The 24,044-nt window shown below is 44.6% G+C and overlaps 3 protein-coding genes across 16 annotated transcripts in view; 1 reads left to right on the forward strand and 2 right to left on the reverse strand.

Annotated features, from left to right (window-relative positions):
• Positions 1-1,384: 1,384 nt before the first annotated feature.
• DARS2 (aspartyl-tRNA synthetase 2, mitochondrial) lies at positions 1,385-15,782 on the reverse strand. Of its 4 annotated transcripts, none has more exons than XM_032117887.1 (17): positions 15,538-15,781; positions 14,372-14,471; positions 13,564-13,630; positions 13,204-13,305; positions 12,023-12,118; positions 11,234-11,357; positions 10,563-10,609; positions 9,772-9,878; positions 8,940-9,009; positions 8,107-8,286; positions 7,625-7,732; positions 6,395-6,454; positions 6,071-6,223; positions 5,026-5,244; positions 3,978-4,088; positions 3,317-3,392; positions 1,385-2,307 (listed from the first exon to the last, which is right to left on the reverse strand). In XM_032117887.1, exons 1-17 carry the CDS (start codon positions 15,605-15,607, stop codon positions 2,120-2,122), a joined length of 1,878 nt encoding a protein of 625 aa, XP_031973778.1. In that variant the 5' UTR covers positions 15,608-15,781; the 3' UTR covers positions 1,385-2,119. The 4 variants fall into 4 exon arrangements, with proteins under 4 accessions (XP_031973778.1, XP_031973777.1, XP_031973779.1 ...); XM_032117886.1 differs by having other exon boundaries at positions 6,395-6,457; positions 15,538-15,780; XM_032117889.1 differs by having other exon boundaries at positions 2,224-2,307; positions 3,317-3,438; positions 6,395-6,457; positions 15,538-15,782.
• A 40-nt stretch (positions 15,783-15,822) lies between these two features.
• CENPL (centromere protein L) lies at positions 15,823-20,886 on the forward strand. The gene is made up of 4 exons (XM_032117890.1): positions 15,823-15,975; positions 16,127-16,378; positions 17,365-17,907; positions 18,755-20,886. Exons 1-4 carry the CDS (start codon positions 15,829-15,831, stop codon positions 18,824-18,826), a joined length of 1,014 nt encoding a protein of 337 aa, XP_031973781.1. The 5' UTR covers positions 15,823-15,828; the 3' UTR covers positions 18,827-20,886.
• KLHL20 (kelch like family member 20) overlaps positions 20,006-24,044 on the reverse strand; it is a 32,324-nt gene continuing 28,285 nt past the window's right edge. For 10 of the 11 annotated variants that reach the window (XM_032117883.1, XM_032117874.1, XM_032117882.1 and 7 more), the window contains one exon: positions 20,006-20,259. In XM_032117883.1, coding sequence (XP_031973774.1) covers positions 20,211-20,259 — 49 coding nt within the window. In that variant the 3' untranslated portion in view covers positions 20,006-20,210. Of the gene's footprint in view, positions 20,260-20,638; positions 22,071-24,044 lie in introns of those variants that run through there. The other variant, XR_004241780.1, reaches the window with a different exon arrangement.

Consider the following 24,044-nt stretch of genomic DNA (forward strand, 5'->3'; position numbering starts at 1 on the left):
AATTAAGCACATTTTGTTTACAGTTACTATAAATAATAGCCTGGGGGGAGTGAAGAACTTTTGAGGGAAATTTACTTGCTATGTTCCATGAGCTCAAACAAGCCTATGACATCCCTGCTTTGGGAACACAGATGATCCTCAAGCAAACTCCATTCAAATCTTAATCACACTACAAGCAAAGAAACTAAATCAGAAAATCCAGCATCCTCTAAACCAGCAGTCTGAATCAGCACATAGCCTGAAGTGGCTGTATTTTGTATCACCACTGACAAGTAAGGAGAACAAAAACATCCAGTACAACTGCCCCAGGGGCAAAAACAACAACAAAAACTAAATAATTGTTTTAAAAATCACAGAATGTCCTCAGTTGGAAGGGACCCACGAGGATCATAAAGTTTACCATGGATTTGCTCAGGGATACATTTTCAGGTCAGATACTCTCTGAAAACTGATCCTCACTCCATTACTGATAGCTTCTACTCAGGGAAAAAAAAATGGTACACTACAGGTGAATTGATTTCAAGTAAGAATGAATAGCCCATACGAGGAAAAAATGAAGGAATTCAGCGTTTGGCTAAAATGAATGTGAATACAAATCCAGGATTGTTCTCTTTTAAATAATATTTAACCAGCTCTGAGACTGAAAATAACAATCATGCCAGAAGCAAAGAAAGTATTTAAGTTTTCTTTTACACATGTAACTCCATCATCTTATAATCTGCAATGCAGCAGCAAGTCAGCCCTAGTGTCAATTTCTATGTGTGGTACTCAAAAAAACCCCAAAAACTCACCCTTAAGGAGAAGAGCTGCTTGCCTTACTGATTCTTATCAGCAGAACAGTTCAGTATTTAAAAAACAACAACTGCGTACACCACCATGAAATGTTATCCCATGATGTGGAGACTGAAATAGTGGCTAACCCTTAGAGCAGACAAGGATCTGACAGAACCTGCAGGACAGGCTCTCTAGCAGAAGGCTGGAGGTCAGTATCAGTTCAGACAAGAACTGCAGTCTTCCTTCTGTCCTCAAGCACTTCCCCTGGTACATGTCTCCTGCTGCCCTTCCCATCTGGGACACAGGAGCTCTCCCTTTTCTTGCACCATCTTCTTGTCTTCATCAACTAATCTCTTTTCCTCAGCTTCTTCACGTCTCCTCAGAACAGTCACCCCTGCCCTGTGGATGTTCTGGTATGGGATAGGGATGAACAAGCCTGGGAGGAACTTGCTGCTGCATCCCTCACCACTGCAGCAGCAGGTTTGCAGGACAGGCAAAGGTCACAGGAGACTGGGAACACAGCTATGCTGCCAGATTTCTTAGCATCTCCTGGAGGAGATCACAAAAAAAACCTGGCGGCTTGCTGTTGTAGAGAAAGCCCAAAGCTACATTCAGCCAAAACCACACTGCCAGGTAAACTTTATTTATAAACATACAAACTCCTGAATGACTGTGCTGAAAGCACGAGGGCAACAGGCCCCCAAAGAGAGATCAACACCTCTTTGAGGAGTATTATGAGGACAACTGTTGCAAACATCATCAATGCTTCTCTCCCTCTCCTTTGAAGGGAAAACAGCTGAATGTGAACTCCCCACGGCAAAGTTCTGCATGATCTGGTACCCTCCAACATGAGACAAGTTGCTGGCTGCACTGAAATTTGGCTGTGCAGTGCCCAGAGCTCCTGGTCCAGCACAGTTTTATTGTCATGGTCCTCAGGTGACATGATTTAATGATCATCAGGAATACAAACCATCCTGCCAGGGAGCTGACTATCTCCTCCAGATAGGAGGAGGAATACTTTACAAAAGACATGTAAGAAGTGAGGATTGGAAAAAACCCATCTTTCCTCCAGTATGACACCCTAAAGCAAAGTTTCAATATCCTATGCTAAAACGACATTCTTTTGCTTTTTTACATCTCTTTCCCATTACCTCCCAAAGGTGAATTCCTACCAGGAAGACCCCTTATCTACTTCCCACTCCATCTTGAAACTGCCATAGTACCATAGTGTTGGACTGTCCCCCATCCTGCCACAACAGCTGATACTTTCTGAACTGAATCCTGGCCTTTAGAAGCTGTAACTACCTCTCGTTGATCAGATCAGCTTAACATCACTGACTTGAGGTCAGTTTTTCTTTGCCTCTTTTTCTTCAAGAGGCCAGGAAACCTGAATGTGATACGGCTCTAGTTCTTCTGGAGTGACATAGTCTGGAGCACTGCCCATCAGATCTCGTCCCCTGAAGGATTTTGGAAAGGCTATGACATCGCGGATACTTGGAGCGTCAACGATGAGAGAGATCAGCCTGTCAAGTCCTACAAGCAGAAAACAAATTGGTGAAACACTTGAGTTATGGCTCTGTATTACCTCCCCTGAGTCAGAAAACTCAGAAAGATTGAGGAGGTAATATCACTGAGCTTGAAGAGAAAGAGTGAAGCAAGTAAGGGAGGAAAAAAATTAATCTCAGCTGGTAGCACAGAAACAGATTTGCCTCAAGAGCAGAAATGTCTACCAAAATAAAGCTTTTCAATATTGCAGGAAGTTCTGTAACCCACCAAGGGCTGCAGGATGCAGACAGCAAACACAGCATAACAAAATCTGGGCAGCTGAATGGCAGGACACTGGCACAGTTCTGCTTTACAGCTCAGAGCTTTGCATTAACCAGTTTGGAAGGATTACAACCACTAAGAATTCAAGAGGAACAAAAGTCTCTGGGTGACTGGATGGAGGAAAGTCAAACTGGAATATCACAGGTTAAAACATCATTGTTTTTTGTAGGCTTTTTTATTTTGGTGAGTGTAGGGAGGGTGTTGTCGGTTGGTTGGATTTTTTTCCCTCTTTCTTTAACCACAAACTTGCATGGTTCTAGGGAAAAACCCAAACCCTGGCATTACCTGAATTAGTAAGCAAAAGAGATGAGAAAGAAGGGAAGTGAGACTGCAGTAGAGGGAAAGGATGTGAAACACGAAATCCCATGCTGTCCCATGCCTCCAGGCAAGCAGCACAGGGCTCCTGCTCTGGTTGCATAAGAACGAGAACAAAATTGACCTAACCTTACTGAATATAGGGTGTGCAGATCAGCAGATAAGGATCATCCTTAGAGCCACCAGTGTCCTTACATAAGACCTAAATCCCACTGTGACTCTGAGGAGAACACCCCAACTTTCTGCACTTGGTGACCAGACCTCTGTTTCTTTCCACAAACCTGCTGCAGAGTTGAAGCACTAAGGCTTTTCCTAACAACCATGAGCCTTGCTCCCGGGATTTAGTATGCACAAAAAAAAACCCTAAACACCTGCATCTGCAGAGCTACAGACCACTTACCTAAAGCAATTCCTCCATGAGGTGGAGCTCCAAATTCCAAAGCCTCAATCAGATGGGAAAGCACCTCTGAATCCTCCTGCAAAATTACATTTAGAGGCGTCACTGGACAAGCAATGCTCTTCCTATAAGCAACACAAGATGAAGGTATGTTAACGCCGTAAAATATTACCGTGTCCCGCAGCTGTAGGGAGGAGGAGAGAAGATCCAGCAGGCAGGAATTGTGCAGCAAGATTGATCTATTTAATTATTTTACAAACTCTTTTATAGACTTTTTCTTCATAGTCTAATTGGACCAAGGATCAGCCACCCCTTGGTGGTGATTGGCTAAAATCCTAAAACATTCATTGTCAAAATATTTTTCTACTGTACTACAAACAATACTTTTCAAGGCTGCAGGTGTTTCATTGTTTATAGAACTCTGCTACTATCTTCTGTGAGAGAGAAAAGTCTCTCACGGACTTAGAAAATAGCAAGAAAATTCTTGCTGGCAGCATTTTTGTATCCACAAAGGTACAATGAAAGCATCCATTGGTCAGGGCTAGGAGTTATGTCTCTATCTGAGAAGCACAGGAGTGTTTCTTTCAGAATATGCAATTAATACTTAAATTAATTAGTGCTTTTAAATCTCCAAGAGAGCGTTAGAGGCATCTGTAGGTGTTACCTTCAGCACTTTCTCCAGCACAAAACGCTGTTGTTCTGCACTGTGAATTCTGATGGAGCCACCTCCAACCTCATTGCCGTTCAGCACAAGGTCGTAGTGCTGGCTACGGACCTGCAGAGACAGGAACAGGCACCTTGGTGAGACTGGAGCTCAGCTGCACGTAAAAACAACCTGCACAAAGATGGCAAAGACACTGGGAATGAAGCCATGAAACTCTATAAAACTGTTCCCTCAGGGGTACATTGCAATTCAGGTACCAGTCCTGCTGGAGGCATGGACTGCCTCTGACTGATGTGGGAGGAGTACAAATCCTTTTGAAAAGTTCATCAAACCTGAAGCAAATGGGATGGGTCAGAATATAAGACTTCTGTTTCCTATAAGCTCCTTTTGTTGGGGCACACGTGAATACTTGCTATTTGCAGCAATCAGGAAGCTATCTCTTCCAGACACGTACAAGATCATAGAATCACACAATGGTTTGGGTTGGGAGGGACCTTAAAGATCCTCTAGTTCCAACTCTCTGCCACGGGCAGAGACACCTTCCACTAGACGTGGTTGCTCCAAGCTCCATCAGCCTGGCCTTGAACACTGCCAGGGATGGGGCAGCCACAGATGCTCTGGGCAACCTGTCCCAGTGCCTCACAGGGAAGATTTTTGTTCCTAATACCAATCTAAGTCTACCCTCTTTCAGTTTAAAACCATTTCCTCTTGTCCTATCACTGCTTGCCCCTGCAAGACATCCCTCTCCAGCTCTCTTGTAGCCTCTTTAGGCACTGGAAGGGCCTCTAATGCTGCTCCTGAGCCTACTCTTCTCCAGGCTGAACAACCTCAGCTCCTTCAGCCTTTCATCATAGCAGAAGTGCTCCAACCCTTTGATCATCTTAGCAGCCTCCTCTGGACCCATTCCAACAGATCTATGTCTTCCTCATGCAGTCAGTCAGTCCCATGAAACATCATCTCTTTTTACACTGAACTCAGCTGCTGCTTGCCTGGTTTTCCATGTGAGCAGCTGTAAAAGAGCCAGCATGGCAGGCATGAAGTTGGTTACCTTTGTGGGATCAGAATACAGGAGGCTGGCATCTGAAGGATGAGGGGCAGTGAAGGGGTGATGAGCAGATTCCAGTTCAGTGGGATTCTTGGCCTTGGGGAGGAAAAGGGGGAAATCCACCACCCAGAGGAAGTGAAAGGCTGTGGGATCACGGAGTGCCAGCCCAGCTGCCTCCAGGAGGCTGGCACTAAACAACCGTAGGGCTCCTAACGCAGAGCACTACAACAAAGAAGGGAGAAATGAGACAAGGTGAATTTACCATCAGGGAAGTCACTCAAACACCAACCAGTAAAAGCGTTCCATAAAGAAGTACCGCAAACAGCAGCAGCTGTAATGAATTGTTGCCTTGAACACTTTTGCCTCATATCCTGAAATATATCACCTTCCTGCTGAGGCAGAAGCAGTGCCAGGGTTTGACAGAGACCAAGTAAGGAGCTTGAAAGTCCATTGTTCTCCAGCTATTTCATCTTCAGGACTATCTTAGAATAATCTCCAGCTCCACATGTGTGGATTAACTGGGGGAGGCCATGTAAGATCCACACTTTGCAGACAGAGAAATGAAGGCATAGAAGAGAATACAACAAAATTTTGGCTATCAAGAAAAGCATGACACCTTATAATAAAACAGTGCCTGGAAGGCAACATCTGCTGGCAAGAATAAAGAGAAGGGTAGGGATAGAATCTCCTACCACTGCTGCGACTAAGTCATCCACTTATGGGAGATACAATTACCTAGTTGACCTCATTTTCCAATCTGTTTGATGCTTTAAAAATGAAGTTAAGAGAAAAGAAGGCACTGATTTGTTGCAGGGTTTTTTATATTTCAGCCTTCATTTCAGTTACAATCTGCCCAGAATTTGACTGAGGGCGATAAAAGTAATAGGTACATTTCATGCTTTATTTGCTGTTGCTATAGCTGCTGTTCCAGAGAAACAGAAAATTAGATGATGACCTATTTTAATAAGAATCAGACTAAGGTCAGATAACATCAAAACCATCATCAGCAACATTCAACTCACACAGCCACCTAAGAAATGCCTCCTACCACTTGCTTGTGTTCTCCAGCTGCCAGCAGCACCACATCATCCTCCTGCATGTTCAGTGCTCGGATAAGCTCTGACTGCTCCTTCTCACCAAGGAACTTGGTAAGCAGAGACTTCAATCTTCCATCAGGTCTGCAGATAATTTGCATGATTTCCTAGAGAAAGGTACGGGTATGTTCAGTGCGGTACTGCCCTTTCTTGCCTTGAAGCATTATATGCTCAGGCACTGACTTGCAGCTAATAAAAACTGCTCTTCTACCTTCCTCTGCCTTTATCATACTTTGTTACTCACCCTTTCCTATGCCTCAGGAAAGTTTCTGTCTCACCTGGTTAAACTGGGATTTTGCAGACTCCTTTAATGACTCCAAGTCTTTATTTGTAAGATACCTCTGGGAAAAGAGCAAGAGAAGAGACGGCAAAGATCAGCCTGGAAAACTTGACTAGGTATCAAATCTACTGACTAAGCTGTTTCCAAACTTCTCAAATTCTTTTGTTTCTAGTTCAAGCTCTTATGAGGGCTGTGGAACAGGACAGGGTCCTCAGCACTGGGCTGTAACTGGGTGCCTGCTCTGACTGCTCCTTTCAGGAAGAGACCCCTCTAGGTCTACATTTCTTTTCCCAGCTCACAGACAAATGTATCTGGTCAGCAGGGTCAAATCACTGCCTCCAGCCTGCAGAAACAAGGTTACACCACCACACTGTCGATGGGGAAGTCAGAGCTCAATCTGGAGGAAGAGCAGAGAAAAATCAACCGGGCTGACTCTTGCATGCAAAGCCATGCAGCAAATGAGGACCTGCATCAAGATCTTGATTTTTTTCATCTACTCCAGTGTTTAGGGTGGGTCTAGATGCCACTTTCGTGTTGCTCAAACACACGCCTCAGTGCCCTCTCGTGGGAAGCCCCTAACTTGCACTTTGTGCCAAAATGAAAGGAATCCCAAGAGAAACCATGGCCACAAATTCCTGTTCCCCAAATAAAACTCAATATTTAGAGGATTTGTTTTTTCCACACTGTCCAAGCTACAAAGACGCCTACAGCCAGAATTAAATCTGTTTCCTTGTCAAAATGAATGGCTGTGTCAAAGATCTTCCACATCTATTGTCAGCCTTGGATTTGGTCCATGACACTCTCATTACAAGACATGAATTGTACCCAAAAATGCAGCTAAAGCAAACAGGAGAAGGGCATGGAAGCACCTGACCCTTCTCTGCCTATTCCAGAGCTGTGCCATACCCAGTCTCCTGTCACCAGGCACAATTTATTACTGAGATGCACATCAAAAAGGTGACAAAAAGCAAGGTGAAACCCCGAGAGGGTTCCCTATCCTCATGGGATCTTGCAGCTCCATTCTTTTCCTTCTCTTCCTAAGGATAAAATACTCTTCCTGTTGTCTTATCCTTCTAACACTACTCAGCCCAACCTGACATGGATTACAACCAATCCCAAGTTCCCTTGAGAACACCAGTAATAGCAAGGAACCTGTCCACACCAACAATGGAATTCAAATTGGCATTTTATTTATTCCACATAAACAGGATGTAAGAGCATCACTTACCACTCCCTGAGGGATACAAATGGCTTTGATGGAGCCATGTGGGTAACTGAGAGCATTCTGCACAAAGTGAATGTCTGATCCTCGTAAAACATCACCGATATCCATGATCTGAGAAAGGTAAAAGCACAGGAAAAAGCACTGGTGGTAGGCATACAAAGCAAAAATCCTGCACTTGTGTCTTAACACCTTCAACACTATTCCCTTTTAGGAGCTTTTGCTCCTTAAACAGTCAAGATGCATTGCTCCCTAATACTACATTATCTTCAAAATAAAATTTTATTAGAACATACATTTTTCACAGTCAACTGATCAAATCCTCTCTTCTTCAACAGACTGCACAAAGCAGCAATGATGGGACAGACACCTTGGGTAAATTACAGCACTCAGAACTCAACCCAACCATGTATCCATGATCCAAAGGTTATTAAAACACTGACTGAAAGGAAAAGCTGAAAGCAAGTTTCCAATGGGCAAACCCTCACCTTCATCCCAAAGCGAGTGTCTGGTTTATCAGTCCCATACTCAGCCAGTGCCTCCTCGTATGTCATGGAAGGGAAAGGAGTCATAATCAAGGCTCTTTCCTCAGGCCAGGAATGTTGCAGGAGGCCCTCTATCAGCCTCTGGATCCCAGCCCGATCTACAAATGACATCTCTATATCTATCTTAAAACAGAGAACAAGGGAGGGAATTCCACATTAGCTACAGGTTTTGCTTTCACACTGCTACTTGTGAGTACAGAGCCAGCAAAACGAGAAACAACGCACGAAATGACATCACAGCATGACTTCATCAGGCTGGGAATTTGCTTTTTGGAAAATCAGTGCCTAGTTCAGAATGGATAGAGAATTAACACATTTTCAGCCTGTTTGGAGTCCTCTGTCATCAACAGTTCTGGGAGTACATCAGGGTAACTCAGAGCTGTTGCCTGATGACCCAGGCAACAGCCTCCTCAGAGAGTGAATGAGGTAGTGAGGACAGGGACACCAGGCTAACTCATGGGATGCCTGACCAGGCTAACTCATGGGATGCCTGACCTAGCAGGACAGGAGATTGTATCATCAAATGCAACATCAAATTGTATCAACTGCTGCAGCGCAATTCCTACATCTGCACCTGGGATGCTGCACAGCCAAGGACAGGAACCGCTCAGTCAATCCCACACCAATTTCCAAGGCCTGTGTCTATGAAACACACACCAAACAACTCTGTACCGCCAAGCAGCACCAGACTAGCACAGACTAAGCCTCCAGAAGGGAAAACAGCTACAAGCCACTTGGGTTGAGAAGCAGGGAGAAAGGCAGCATGGGCTGGTTACCTGGGTGAATTCCGGCTGCCTGTCAGGCCGTGAACCCTCATCCCGGTAGCAGCGAGCGACCTGGAAGTACCTGCAGTAACACTTTGATTTAGATAACAATTTAAAGTACCCTGAACTGAACTGTGGCTATAGAACAGATCATACAAAAGATAAGGAAAAAAGATACCAGAGAGTTTCCCACATTTCCTCCATTCCCACAGCAGATGATCTTTGTTCCCATCCCTTCAAAAGAATGGAATTTTGAGTGGAAGCAACTCTATCAGCAGCTGTATCCATCTCCAGCCATATCTTCCAGAGGCACATGGAGACTGCCAGGTGAGCTGTCCCCCAAGGGCAGCACACTCAATTCTTTTCCCCACCTTCTACTCCACTCCAGGACTCTACTAACAGCCAGGCAAAATTCTCACACAAGACCTGGCCTGCAGTTCACTGTGTGAATAATTGCCTGTCTCTCTGTCCATCCATTTGGTTTGGAGAAGCAAGCCCAGTTAAAAGCTTTGCACTTGGGCACCCTGACATGCTTTTCCTTGTCTCAGTCATGCTCAGCCTGCGCAGCCTCACCTCAACTACTTTTGTAGGCTGGAGAAGCTTTTATCACACATTAGATTTTCTGTCCTTCAGGCAGATCAGGTTTGCATTTAAAACAGCAGTGAAGATTTTAGCTTTCCAAAAGCATATACTTCATCTGACCATAAGGATTTATTTAAGGATCCCTCTTCAAAACACAAACCCTTAGCAGTAAGTTTTTGGGGGAATTATCTAAAATTTCACAGATAATGCCATCAAACCCCAGAGAGGACATGCAGAGAACAGGAATCCAAGAAACTCTTACCTGTCCAGGCCTCCAACCATGAGGAGCTGCTTGAACTGCTGAGGACTCTGTGGCAGGGAGTAGAATTTGCCTGCTTCCCTCGAGGGCACAAGGAATTCTTTGGCTCCCTGGCATCAGAAAGAAAATTTACAGAGTTCAGCAAGTAAGTGGCCCCAATTCCTGACAGAACACACATTGGAAGTGCAAGAGGAAAGGACGTATTTTCCCCATTATGAAATCCCACTTGCGAGGAAATGGCTGTTTGTACACTACACTTAAAATTCGTTAACCAACTTGGTCTAAAATATCCCAAAGGAGATATTTTCTGAGAGACTACTGCATAATACACCACCCAAGACATGGGTTTAAATGCAAGAACTCCAGGATAGCTGCATCAACAACTCCTCAGCTACAGCTCTCTGCTCTGACTATTTTTGAAGTGAAAGAAAGGAATATAAGATCAGAAATTAAATTTACTCGAGTAGGACCGCTACAGTAACCTACTGGTTAAGACATAAATGCTGGAAACACAGTGCTTCAAAGTTTCTTGTGTTTATAATCCCAGGATAGACTTACATTCAACATGTGCTCTACAAGGCAGAAGCTATTTTGTTTGAAGGTTCAAAATTAAGACACAAGTTATCACCTCTCCCCTTTCTCTCCCTCTACTTTTAAAAGGATCCAAGGATCATATCAGAAGTTCCACAAGCTGTTATTTACCAAGGGAAAAGCAAGGAAAGCTGAGTGGCAACTGACAATGATTCAGCCCTGACTGTGCAGCTGCAGGAGGCCAAAAAGCATCACATACATACCCCTGGGGTTCTTTTAAACAGAGTTGGAGTTTCTACATCCACGAACCCTGGAGAACAAACACAGAACATGCTGAGAGGAGGGAGAACTAATATGAGTAGACTACAGTAGGGTTAGTCAGCAAAACAGGTCACCTAACACATCATGGAGCCTCTCCAAAACCTACACACTTTACTACTTATAACAATTGTTCCTGTAATGACAGATCTAAAGGCTCTGAGTTACCCTGATGTCCTGCCAGAACTGTTGATGACAGAGGACTCCAAACAGGCTGAAAATGTGTTAATTCTCTATCCATTCTGAACTAGGCACTGATTTTCCAAAAAGCACTTCCTGATTTTAAGAGAAGCAAAAGCTCTAAAAGAAATCCATCTCTCTGACATGCCTCAACTGGGTGACCAAAAGAGGGAAACTACCTGCAAAGTCTTTTTTCATCGGAATGAGCTAATTTGAAACAACTAGCTTGCAGCATGCCAAGAAAATTCAACATACTTTGCTCTTCAGGCCTGACAACATCCCACTAAAGACCCCACCACAAGCAGACATGTCCTTATTAAGTGGGACCAGTTTGGAGTAGCAAGTTGGTTAGGAATCTCTCCCAGCCCTAGGAAATAGCAGCAGGGAGAGCTGAAATGTTGTTTGCTGCACACTGTCCTCAAAGCAGTTCCCTCACCATGGAGATTGCAGAGATACTCCCGCATCCTCATCACCATCTGAGACCTCAGCCGCAGGTTGGACTGCAGCCGGAAGCTGCGCAAGTCCAGGTACCGATACTGCATCCGTAGGGCCTCTGATTTCTGAGGAGGAGAGAGAATTAGGATTAAGAGACAAAATTCAAATTGCATGTCCAGTGAGGGTGCTCCTAAACCCACAGAAAAAAAGGGAGAAGCTAAAAAGGGATGGTACTCGGTTGTCACAATGTGCCCATTACCCACAACCCACACAAATATAGCAATCACTTTAAACAAAAAACTAAACTGACCAAAAAAGTTGTGGCTGCCCCATCCCTGGAAGTGTTCAAGGCCAGGTTAGATGGAGCTCTGAGCAACCTGGTCTAGTGGGTGGAATCCCTACCCATAGCAGGGGGTTTGGAACAAGATCACCTTTAAGGCTCTTTCCAACCCAAACCATTCTGTGATTCCATGAGTCAAATAAAACAGCCTTGTTTCACACTCAAAAAACCCAGCATAGTCCCATTTCTTTCACTCTTCCCTTCACCATCAGTTCTTCCAGTGGTATTGAAACTGGGAGCATTCAAGCCTTGTTTTCTGCTTAGTTCTAATTGGAAATACATCCTCACAGCAAACAAACAGCACCCTTATTTTAAATACTATCATTCCCCCAAGTGAAGTGGGGAGAACCAGACTCAGTTCTCAGATGCTCTGCCATCACCCTTGCCAAATTCCAAATTTAATGAAAAGCCACCACTTTGATAAGAAAAAGAAAAGAAAAACACAGACACCTTGATAAAATCCTTGATTTCAAAAGGCAGCTTCTTGCAGGAGTTTAGGATCTCTGCAGTCTCTGCCTTCACTTCAATATCCCCTGTTGGCATTTTCTAGAACAAAAAGGCAAGAAAAGAATTAAACTCAAAACAGCTGGACAAAGGTATTTCAAAGATGGTGAAAGGGAAAAAAAGAAACAATGTGATTACCGTCCCTGCCTTCTAACACACTATATAAGTCAGAGAGCTTCTCCCAAGGACAGATTTCTCCTAGATTTCCCTTCTCAGAAAAACACATGTCACCTCAGCAAAGATGGCAGGTTCTTTTCCAGTAGCACACTGGTCTCTAAACACATTACCCTCTGTAAAACCACACAGCGTAGGTTTCAGTGAGCATTATCAGCAGCACCCCTTAATATGACTCAAAAAAAGGCAAATTATGAGGAACTTCTCAGAACTTCCAGTTCTAAACACCAGTTCTCAGAACTGGTCTTCTTTTGATTCTATCCCACGGGTGGGCAGACAGCTCCCCTCACACAGCACTGAGGCACAGCAAAGTTCACTTGACCCTGCAGGACTCTTGCTATTTACCAGGGAAAAGGACATACAACTTTCCAACAAAACGATAAACCAATAAAAGAAATAAAGGCATTGATTGAAGCCTGGATTTTAAGTGGACATCTACAAGTGGTCAGAGCAAAAATGAGTTATGATCATAAATACAAGTCTTCTGTTTAGACCTGCCAGATACATGTACAATCCTGAAAGATCAATCTACAGCTGATTACAATGACAGCTGAGGAATGTAGAACATTAAAGAATTATTCAACCTCTGTTTCCTATACAAGGAGACCAGCAAAATCTATTTGTATAACAAAGAGGTCATCACATGCTGTGGAACTTGAAATGACAATATTTATTTTCAAGCAAAAGAAATTCCCACCCACACTTCAAAAGCCTGGAAAAGGCAGCATTATCCTTGCAAAGGGCTGGGATCCAGTTTAATTTGTGGGTGCCTGTAATGTGCTTTGAGGTTCTGCTAAGTTATATGACATAGCAGTCACCCCACACTATCTGAGGATGGGCTGTCACATAACCAGAACCCGTGGCAACGCTCTGACACAAACCCCACCATAATCCCACCATCCAGCGCTGTTTCCTCCAAAGAATAAAAGCCCAGAGAGCTCCCTCATCCTCACCGGATTCTCCTGCCCCAGGGGCCGAGAGGACACTATCCCAGTCACTCGCACCACAGACTCCACTGGGGCGTTGGACAGGAGCTCCTTCACGTGGGAATGTGCCTGTAGGGAGATGACAGAGTCTCACAGAAATTCAAAGACAGGACAAATGCACTGTGGCCAAGCACCTCAATTCAAAATCACTCTGAAGCCAGAGGAAACAACACTGATGTTTCGGTTGCACTGTCAGGTCAGGGCTCTCATGACACTTCAATCTACTTGAGAGTCAGAGCACTCTGTTTGACGAAGTCCTTCCTTCTCTCTGTGTCTGCTGGAGCCAAGCTACCAAAGGAAAAATAAAAACACAGACTCATATTTTACCTCATCCTGAGGAATGATGATCTGGGTCAGTCCCTGGAAATCCCTCAAAACCAGAAATAGGCCTTGTCTGATCCATGAAAAACACAAAAGGAGAAACATTTTTTTCACAAATTTAGTAGTTTCTACTTTTTAAAGCATATGGCACCTGACTACTTTCAGTACCCTGCAATTCATCTCAAAGCATTCCAAGTACTGAATGTACAGACACTTTTCCCACACCTGAACCTAACCTGAGGAATTTGTTTCACATTGTGACCAGCCTCAGACAATGTGCAAATAACCAGGAGAGGCAGGATTTTAACTTGAATTTTAATGCACACAGAGCAGGGACACATGAATTTTCCTGCTGGGAAGCATCACTCAGCTAAAAACAATTAAATGAGCAGTAAAGCTAAAGCTCATGTGGAATAAAAACAACAAAAAACCCATCCAATCATAAGTCAAGAAGGAGAACACTTGTCCCATAAAAAATTCTGCATGAACAATCCACACTGCCAGACTCAGAACCATAAATCTTGATCTCTTTAGCTGCAGTAGAGACAGCTGCCATTGTACTTTATCCATCAAGAAACTGTCCAATGGGACGTGCTCTGGTGTCCTTAAAAACAAGATCACAATGATCACATTGCAATAATCCTAACTCTTTTTCCTGGATCCCCATCCACAATTGCTCAAAGATGAGATGCTCAGGACCTCTTAAAATCAAAAAACCTGTGCAGACCATCACTGGAGAGCAATGCTGGATGAAAAACAGCTTACACTGGATCTGGCAATAATCATGTCCATTTTCATCATGGTTTGTACTTACCTTTGATATTGAACCCATCCATAAAGGGTCACCTTCTGTCCCACATGAGCAGAACGCAGCTCTCCACACGTGTTGGTCCGAGTGACAAAACTGTTGAAGTCTTAAATAAAAAATAAAAAATAAATCTCTCATGGCTTTTGCAGATGAGATAAAATAATTGAGCTTCCCCTCCCAATACAATTTATACATAGACAGAGAAATTACTTCATATATAGAGCTGCACTAAGACACTATGCCATAAACATGAAATGAAGGTAGTCTGAATGTATTTTAAATAGTGATTATTTATGTTTCTCAGTCAAACTTTCATAAAGATACTTGAACACAGCCTTGTTGCAAGCTGTTGCTCTGCAAATTTCAGGAGCAAGAGAAGGAAAAGTCACAGAACAATCCTGAGGGATGCTGACAATTTCACATTTAAATCTAGAATCATAAAATAGTTTGGGTTTGAAGGACCTTAAATCTCATCTCATTCCACTCCCCTGCCATGGGCTGGGACACCTTCCACTAGACCAGGTTGTTCAGAGCCCCATCCAGCCTGGCCTTGAACACTTCCAGGGATGCGGCAGCCACAGCTTCTCTGGGCAGCTGTGCCAGGGCTTCACCACCCTCACAGGGAAGAATTTCTTCCCAATATCCAATCTAAACCTGCCCTCCTTCAGTTCGAAGCCATTCCCCCTTGTCCTGTCACTGCAGTTCCTGGTGGAGACACAGCAGAACAGGGCTTAACAAACCAAGACTGAAACACACACGGAGCAGACACCCACCATGCAGGTGTAAATGAAACACTTTCTACCTGAAACAACTGGAAAAAGGCCTGAAGCACAATTACAGAAAGCTTTGCCCGTGTGCCTGTAATCATGGCTGAAGTTATAGAACTAAGCACACCATTTACAGAATGTGCAAGAGGTTCAGCTTGTAAGGAGAAGCCTGAAGGATGCCATTACCTGGACATATATAAATAATTCTATGAGCCAATCTCACTACCTTCATCACAGCCTTTAGAATTAAAAGACATTTAGAGAAGAAACTTAATAAAGTGATACAGGGGAAAAAAACCTTGCCGCGAATGCGATATTAATCGACTGTGCGGACTACCCTGACCTCCATCCCGGGAGAAAAGAAACCCAAATCCCGAGGGGATGAGACCAGCGCTCCCTCCTCACCTGGAGCCGCGGGTGTGGCGGCAGAGGCCACCCGGTGCAGCGCCCGCGCCAGCAACCGGGGGAGCGCCATCCCCCAGCCGCCCCTCAGCCAGAAAAACGGGAGGGGGGGCCACAGACCTGCGTGAAGTGAAAAATAAGGGCTCTGGAGGGGAAAAGAGGAAATCAACTCGGCCGCTACCACCACCTCCTTCACCCCCTCCTGCCCGCCTCAAAGATGGCGGCGGGGGCGCGCCCCTCCCGCGGGGGCCGATGGGAAGGAAGTTCGAACGGCGCTGGCGGGCGATGGCGGCCATGGCGGAGGAGCCGACAGAAGATGGTGCGGCGCGGACTCTGCCCAGCCTCAGGCGGCTCTCCCGGGTTCTGCCCTTCGGACGGATCCACAGCCGCCTCGGGATCAGCCCCAGCGGCCGCCTCATCGTGCCGGCGTCGTGCTCGCAGGTACGGCGTGGCTGGGTAGACGGGGCGGAGGCGCCTCTCTGTCCCCTCAGCGGCGCTGTCCCGCTCTCCACGCACGGGAAAAGCGGGCTTTAACTCTTTTCTTTTCTCTTTTCTTTTCTCTTTTCTTTTCTTCTTTCTTTTCCTTCCCTAGGAAAACGTCGATCCGCCGGAAACAGCGTTTCTGCTGCACAAAGCCTGGACGCTGTACAGCGTGACCCCCCTGTACCGCTTCCGCCGCGCCCGCCTCAGGGACTACGCGCGGCTGCTCAGCGCCTTCATCGCCGCCGAGAAGCAGAAGGGGCTGGCGGTGGAGGTGGGCGTCGAGCTGGACATCAAGGTGGCCGTGTCCAGCCTTGCCGACCTCAGGGGCAGCGAGCAGGACCAGCCTGCCGTCCTCGTGCAGGTGAGGGGGCTGCCCAGCAGGTTTGGTCGAGACTGGCGTTTTATGGGCTGGTTTTGCTGTGATAAAACGCTCTGTCTTGAAAGAAAACCCCAAAATTAAACCTAGCTGTATGGAATAATTACTGTAGCATCCACTGTGATTTAATGAAACTGAATCCTCTCTATTTTTAACTAGAACATTTTATAGTCTTAAGCTGTGCCAGGGGAGGTTTAGGTTGGACATTAGGAAGAATTTCTTTACAGAAAGGATGATTAGACATTGGAATTGGCTGCCCTGGGAGGTGGTGGAGTCACCATCCCTGGAGGTGTTTAAGGAAAGACCAGATGTGACTCAGTCAAAACCCTGCTCTAATGATGAGGTGGTGTTTGTCCAAGGCTGGACTTGATGACCTCAGAGGTCTTTTCCAACCTAATTGATTCTGTGATCCCCTAAGCAATGCATACAGTTACTTGCAAGTTTGAGTTCAACTTCTTAACAGCATCAGAATAAGACTATACAGAGCAATCTCTGTCTGATGTTTTAGTTCAGCAGTCAATTTACTGCCAGGACTTGGATGGGTTATTTAACTTCCTGGATAAAGCTGGCATAATCCCACTTCCTGGTCAGAGCTCAGGTCTCATTAATATTTCTAAACTGCTTTGCCTCAAATGAAATATGCTACTGAAATGTCAAGTTCATTGTAGCAATGGTTGTAGGATGTACCATAGGAGTTAAGCAGCATAAACTCAGATCTCAGGACTGTTCCTAAGGAAGTTAAAAATGCTTTTTCTGCTGTTTTCAACAGAATTGCATTCAACTTTTAGGGATGTGATAGACTGAGTAACTGTATGTGTTTGACAGAAAACAGTGTTGCATGCAAGGTCCTAAGAAAAAATAACCCACTTCTACCAAACACTTAAAACTATAAATCAAAATCTATTTTTAGTTGAAGAAAAAAAAGCCATACTTGCTCTACAGCATTCAAATGCTTCTTTTCCCAATCCCAGCTCTCTTTGAGGTCAGGAGCTTCCTCCAGGAACTCTGAAGACAAACTGGTGTGGTTGGGCTGGTTTTGCTCTGTGTATGGAGATGACCTTTCTGAGAATGTGCCAGAGGACTTTACCTGTTTGCCCCTGTTCCTGACCCACGGGGCTGAGAGCTACACGTCCATGGTTGGAAGCTGGTTCCAGAAGACTTTTGACTGCTGCTTCCGCCGCCTGGCCATCAGCCCCTTGAATCTCAGCTGGATGGTGGCCATGTGGGCTGGCTGCAAACTGGACAGAACCGCCTCTGCCGTGGAACTTGTCTTCTCCGTGCCCCACCTGTCTCAGCCCCTAGATATTTCATACGCCATTCACCCAGAGGATGCCAAAGCTCTGTGGGACACGGTCCAAAAAACACCAGGAGAGATCACCCAAGACGAGGTGGATGTCTTCATGGACTGCCTTTACGCCCACTTCCACAGGCACTTCAAGATCCATCTGTCAGCTACAAAGCTGGTGAAGGTTTCGACAGCGGTTGCCTCGGCACACTGTGATGGGATTGTAAAGGTGAGGCTCTAAGTAGCAGGTTGTCCTAATGCTGGCCAAATAAAATAGCTGTACCTGAAGGTCTCATGTTTCTTTTGCATGATTTCCTGCAAGGAGTTGTTAAACTCCTGAGCTTTCATAGTCATACTTGGCTCTGGAGTTGGGGCAGCCGCCAGCACAGGATTTTTTTTCTGTTGCAGCAGAAGCTACTTGTCAGGCCAGAAATAGGTGTATTAGCTGTGATATGAACAGGAAAGTTTCTTAGGCCATAAAAAAATCTTCTTTTGGACTGAAAAAGATCCCAAACTTTAAAAAAGTTCACTAGCTTTCTAGTATTGTAGTCATTAAGACACAGGCAGAAGACTTCACACATAACCCTTTTCATAAAGGTGCTGGTCTTTCTACAGAGGTATATATAATGTCCTTAAAACCATAGAACATTAAAGCAACACAATATTTTCTTCTGAGTTAAAGAACAGTTTGTGTAAATGTAATTGTTTAAATTTACCCTGTGATAAGCCTTGGCACATGGTAGTGTTACACTGCTTGTTTTTGTCTGTAATAGCTTAAAACTATCTGAAACAACTTTTTCTGTTGCAGGCAAGTATGAAAAGATTTCTCAGGCTTTCTGAAGGGTGCTCTTGTGGAATGGGCATTGTGTAAATTCAGTTACAGCTTTTCATAATGGGATAGAGTTCAAGTCATATATATTCAGTATGGGAAAAGTATAGGTACCTGAAAAGCAACAACAGAGCAGATGAATAAACACAGAGAACACTTGGTAGTTTCCTTGCAACCAGGATTTCAGGGTGTGGAAATCTGGCAACTGCAATTGTTGTTTTGACAGGCTTTTTTCTCTTTCTTGTAGATTCTACACAGCCAACACCTGCCTGGAGTGCTGATGCTATTGACTGAACTGGCAATCTCTCAGATACAGTGAGAGCCATTTCAGTAACTCTTCATACTAAAAAGGCTTCCTGTTGGACAGTCTGTGCTGAGAAACCACCAGGAAACTCATTCATGCAGCATCTTCTTTCCTCTCATTCTGGCTGTCCAAAGTCGGACTGTAACTCCAGCACTTGGCTGTGTAACTCCATGCCATGCACAGCAAAGTGAAGCAGACATTTGGCCTTGAAGAAGGGCTGCAATGCAAACTTGTGACAGCTTCCTGAGCAGCTTTGTTTTCTCAGAGTCACTAATTTTATTTATGTGCAGGTATCAGCTCAGAGACAAACGATGCAAATGCTTGATGCAACTTACTGACAGGTATTTCTGTTGTTTCAGAGAGCAAGTTGGTTTTCACTGGGCAGCCTAAGATACACAGACTTTGGCCTTGGCTAAACTGTGACTACTCTTGGGCTAGTCTAAATGCAAAATTCAGCACACCTGAGAAAGGGTGCATGCTCTACAATCCAGGTCAAAAAAATCCAGGTTTCTAACTCCCTTTTTAGCTTCTTAAGGGTAGTTGGTGATAATGTTCATCTGTGTTCCAGTTGGGCATGAGATTGGACACAAGGCACTTGTCAGCCTGTTGGTCCTCCCAAGCAAGGTGATAGATAGGAAAGTGAGGTCTGTGGATAAGCTTGATAGTTACTAGGCTTTGTCCTGATGTTTCTAATCTTGGATGTAATCCTGTAGGCCAGAGATCTCTCAGGGTTGGAGCTGTGTGCTATAATTTTATGTTGGATCCCTCCCTTCTGGAATGGGTAGGAGTTCAGAGGTACAGTGCACAGTGTCTGGCTAGACATTTAAGGAGCAGAAAGTAGCACCTGCTAAGACTTTTTGTAATACAGTACTAAATAAAGAAAATATTTTCCATCTTTTGTCTTAAGGAAAGACCACCTGTGTCTAATTAAATATATCCTTGCATGGAGCTTATTTACAACTACAGCTTACCTGACCAAACCACCACTTGTTACTTATTAAATATTTCTGCAGCAAAATTCCAAGTCTAGTTTCTTGCTTCACACTTCTGTAGCATCTCTAGGAGCTGATTTGTACTATGACTTTCTCCTAAATAGGGATGTTGTTTCTTTTCCCAGTGTAAAACTGCCTAACATGACATAACTGAATGCCTAGTTCCTAACCTCTTTCCAGAATTAGACAAAGAAACACGCACTTGGTTTCAGATTCTTTACTAGTTGAAGGTGGATTATTTTTGCATGTTAGGGTTGAAGTATGTGGTAACTCTTACCCTGGTAGAAGCAGCTAAGTGATCTTCTGAAGGTCTTGGCAGCTCAGCAGCCACTTAAACTATCTTAAAGAACTTCTGGTGCTGTAGTTTCCTTTTTTGAAATATCTCAGACAAAGTTTGATATCTGGAGTCAGAAGAGCACTGGACAAAGGAGTACAAGGTCTGGAAATAACTGGCACCTGTATTTGATTTGAAAACCGGACTGTTAAACCCAGGGCTAAGTTTTAAATCTAATGCTCAGCTCTTTTCAACAAATGCGCATAAATAATCTCTAAAAACCTAAATTCTTATAGACTCTTTTAACCTCTTCCTTGTGTTGTCCTCACTGATAAATGCCCTAAGTGAGCAGAGATAAGATTTAGCCAGATAGTACAGATGCTTCTTTCCAGAAAAGCTGGTTCTGAATGATGTGCAGGGTAACAATAAACAGCAGAGTTTTCAGCCTCTTTTACTTGGACTTATCTGGGCAAAACCCTCCAGCATCCACAAAAAAAACCCTCCACATAAACCACGGAAAAACACCCCTCACTGCTTTCACCCCAAGGAACTAAACAAGAACAGCATAGAAGAAATTTATTAAGATAGCACTATTTATACAAGTTACTCATGCTAGAAAAAAGCATAAATGATACATGTAAACATTTGTTTACAGAATACTTGTTTTCCTTGTAAAGGTGCAAATGATCTTCATATGTAAACACAAGAATACCGACCTTTAGGGGGAAAGGAGCTTTTAAAAACCTTTTAATGTCCCATTTATGACTGTAATGTATTTTTTACTATATTCAAGCACATTAAAGTCTGAGTTACATGAATCAAACTAAGAAGTTAACTTAAGATGTCAGCAATCCTTTCTTCATCTCAACAATTTACAGTCCTCTTTTTCAAAATCAGATTTGGCAAGGTCCACAGTTAGATCAGGTACAAAAGGTCATTCTTCCATACTCAATAGAAATTACAGTACAAACAGAACTGTTGAGTCTTGAGTTCTTCCCTCCTCTGCCCCCGCCCCGGGGAGATTCCACAGTTATTCACAGTGCTAGCAAACAGCCCTTCCTCTCCAAACTCTTAAATGAGCCTCACACCTTTTTCTGCTCTAACCATACACAGGCAAAGTGCACAAAAATCACTCAAAGAGATTGTACTGTCTCATGGTAGGAATTCTAGAGACAGACAAGAGGGCAGCTGAGGTGAGGCTGGTCTAAGCTTTTCTTCAGCAGGAAGAGGCTGGCTGCGGGTCTGCCCTTCCAGCAAGAACACAAGAAGCCAGCATTAACACGTGATACCTGCACCCTTCGTCAGACAAGAACTGGTATCGAGCAGGCAACAGGAGGAAAATGGCTTTTAGAAGTGAGCTATAACTGGTTGGTTTTAGGTTCTGTCAGTGGTTACAGGAGAAAGTACCAGTATGGGTGTAGCCAAACCATGTATTCTACACTCATCTACACTATTCCTGATGAAGTGTTAATGGTGGGCCATTTGTAACAGCTGTGAGCTGGGTAGTGTTCTCTTTGTCTTCACAAAGTGACAACTACACCCAGCCTAAGGGGGGTCATCTCTGCCAATGGGTCATCAAGGACTCCCCAAAATGTCCTATGACTCATAGGATTACATTGTTCCACTGTGAAACTCCCTGCCCTGAGGGAGGGACTGAACATTCCTGCCTGGACTTGGAGGGTATAGAATCTGGGGGTTTGGGGACTTGGACACAGCCACCACCACTGGACATCCAGAGAAGGACCAGACCTTTTCACAGGACCACTGCTTTTGACAAGACCACATCCATCACTCCAATGGGACTGCAACTACCGTTTAATTGGGACTGCTACCGCCACCCTGACCAACAGGATGTCAGGTTGTACTCTGGAGGTTTTAAGCCAGACTTTCTGTATTCACTGCATTTATTATAATCTTTCTATTAAATTGTAACTCTGACTTGAAATCTCTTCCAAGGTATTTGTGTGGGGGTTAATTTCTCCAGCTAGTTTACCTTCAAACCAGCATGTATTTTGGTGCCCAGTGTGAGGCCTCCTGAGAGAAGCCAGAGTTGTAATTTTGCATTGTATTACAGAAACTGCCTATTCACCATGATGCTTGATGTGTTTACATGGATATTGTACCTGTTTACATGGATTTTGTACCTCACTCTGTATTTTTCCTCACACGGGGAACTATTTGCCACTCTTAATGCTCCTTTTGAGATGGTATAAAAATTGCTCTGTTAGTTTATTATGTCTATTGCATTATGACATCAGAGGCAATGAACATCATTTGGAATATATATTCAGTTTTGTTCACCTGTCCTCGTCTGGGCTACTACCTCTGGGGCCTCATTAATAATCACACCCAACCCATGGGGGGAAGAATAGAGAATGGTTTTTTCCAGTCTTTCAGGCTTGAGTCAGCAATTTTTGAAAATACTGAATTTCCTCTGGATGTTAAAAGACAGAATAATCTTGTTCGTTTTGCTTTGTGTTCTCTGTAGGGCATGCACTGTCTATACCGTGCTTGGAGTCAAGACAGTGCTTGGTGTCGTACAGCATCCTCAAGAGGAGGAGAAAAGAAGCAAATCAGCAGGCACCATGTCCATACAAACTGTCACTGAGCCAGGGCAGCCTAAGCGAGTAGCAGTCGCCCTCATTCAAAAAAAGGAAATCGAAGAGGAAATCAGTCCACATGGTGACTGACAAGGAGGCGGCTGGACCTTCGCACCCAGCAGAAGAGATGGAGCCGGAAGTCATCACTTGCTCTCTGTCCCTGGGTGAGCTGTGGAGGGAGTTCACCCACCAGGCGAATAAACCCATCCTGACCTGGCTGCTCCGCATCTGGAACACCGCAGCCAATGACACAATTGTGGACGGAAGTGAGTCCAGGCAACTGGGATCCCTGTCCCAGGATGTGGTCATTGACCAGAGGATCAGGAGAACCCAGGAAACTCAGCCTCTGGCAGCGACTGCTGACAAGCGTAAGGGACAGGTACCTTTGTAAAGAAGACCTCCAGGTGCACCAAGGAAAATGGAGCAGAATGGAACAAGGTATCTGGTGCCTGAGGGAATTGGCTGTGCTGGAGATCATTTTCTCAGAAGACGAGGGATTCCCCAAGAGCCCAAATGGTGTCCAGTGCACGTCACAAATGTGGCTGAAATTTGCACAGCTTGGACCAGAGATGTACTCCCGTTACCTGGTGATGCTGCAATGGGGGGAAGGTGAGGACAGGGTGGGCATCTTGGTCAACAAACTTGAGAATTTATGAGGACACTGTCACAGCCCCGTAATGCACCCATGTCTCATCCGTGGAAACAAAGCTGGCTGAGCATGTCCAGAGCTTGGAAGAGAAAATTGAAGAAGGCCACCAGAAACTGAAAAAGGAGCTTGAGGAAGGAATTTACCACATCTCACCAGCACCAACAAGAGTCTCTGCCCTTAGGAGCAGGTATCCCCCAGCCAACGAGAGAGGATACACTCCATGAGGTAACCTATGGTTTTCCTTCAGGAGCATGGAGAAGACATGAGGGAGTGAGATGGAAAACCCACCTCTTCCTTAGCAGCCTGGGTGTGTGAATTGAAGAGAGGAACATCTACCACAAGAAGTTCATCAGGGTCAATGCTGCTCTGGTCTCTCATGGACAAGACTCCAGGCAGTACAGGAATGATATGACTGATCCTCTTGAAGGGACCTCAAAGTCATAATTACAGGAGGAGAACAATGTGTACCATAGCCAGGATTAGAGGGTACACATGCTCCTACCTCTAGCCAGGTAGAAGAAAGGGACAATCAGGTCTTTTGGACTGTGTGGATCTAATGGCCTGGCACATCTGACCCACAAAGATATATGGCTTTGGTTGACACCGGCGCTCAGTGTACCCTGATGCCATCAAGGTATGTGGGAGCAGAACCCATTTCCATTTCTGGGGTGACAGGAGGATCCCAGTAGCTGACTGTACTGGAAGCTGAAGTGAGTTT

The sequence above is a fragment of the Corvus moneduloides genome, chromosome 9, assembly GCF_009650955.1.
Source record: "Corvus moneduloides isolate bCorMon1 chromosome 9, bCorMon1.pri, whole genome shotgun sequence".
Taxonomy (NCBI): domain Eukaryota; kingdom Metazoa; phylum Chordata; class Aves; order Passeriformes; family Corvidae; genus Corvus; species Corvus moneduloides.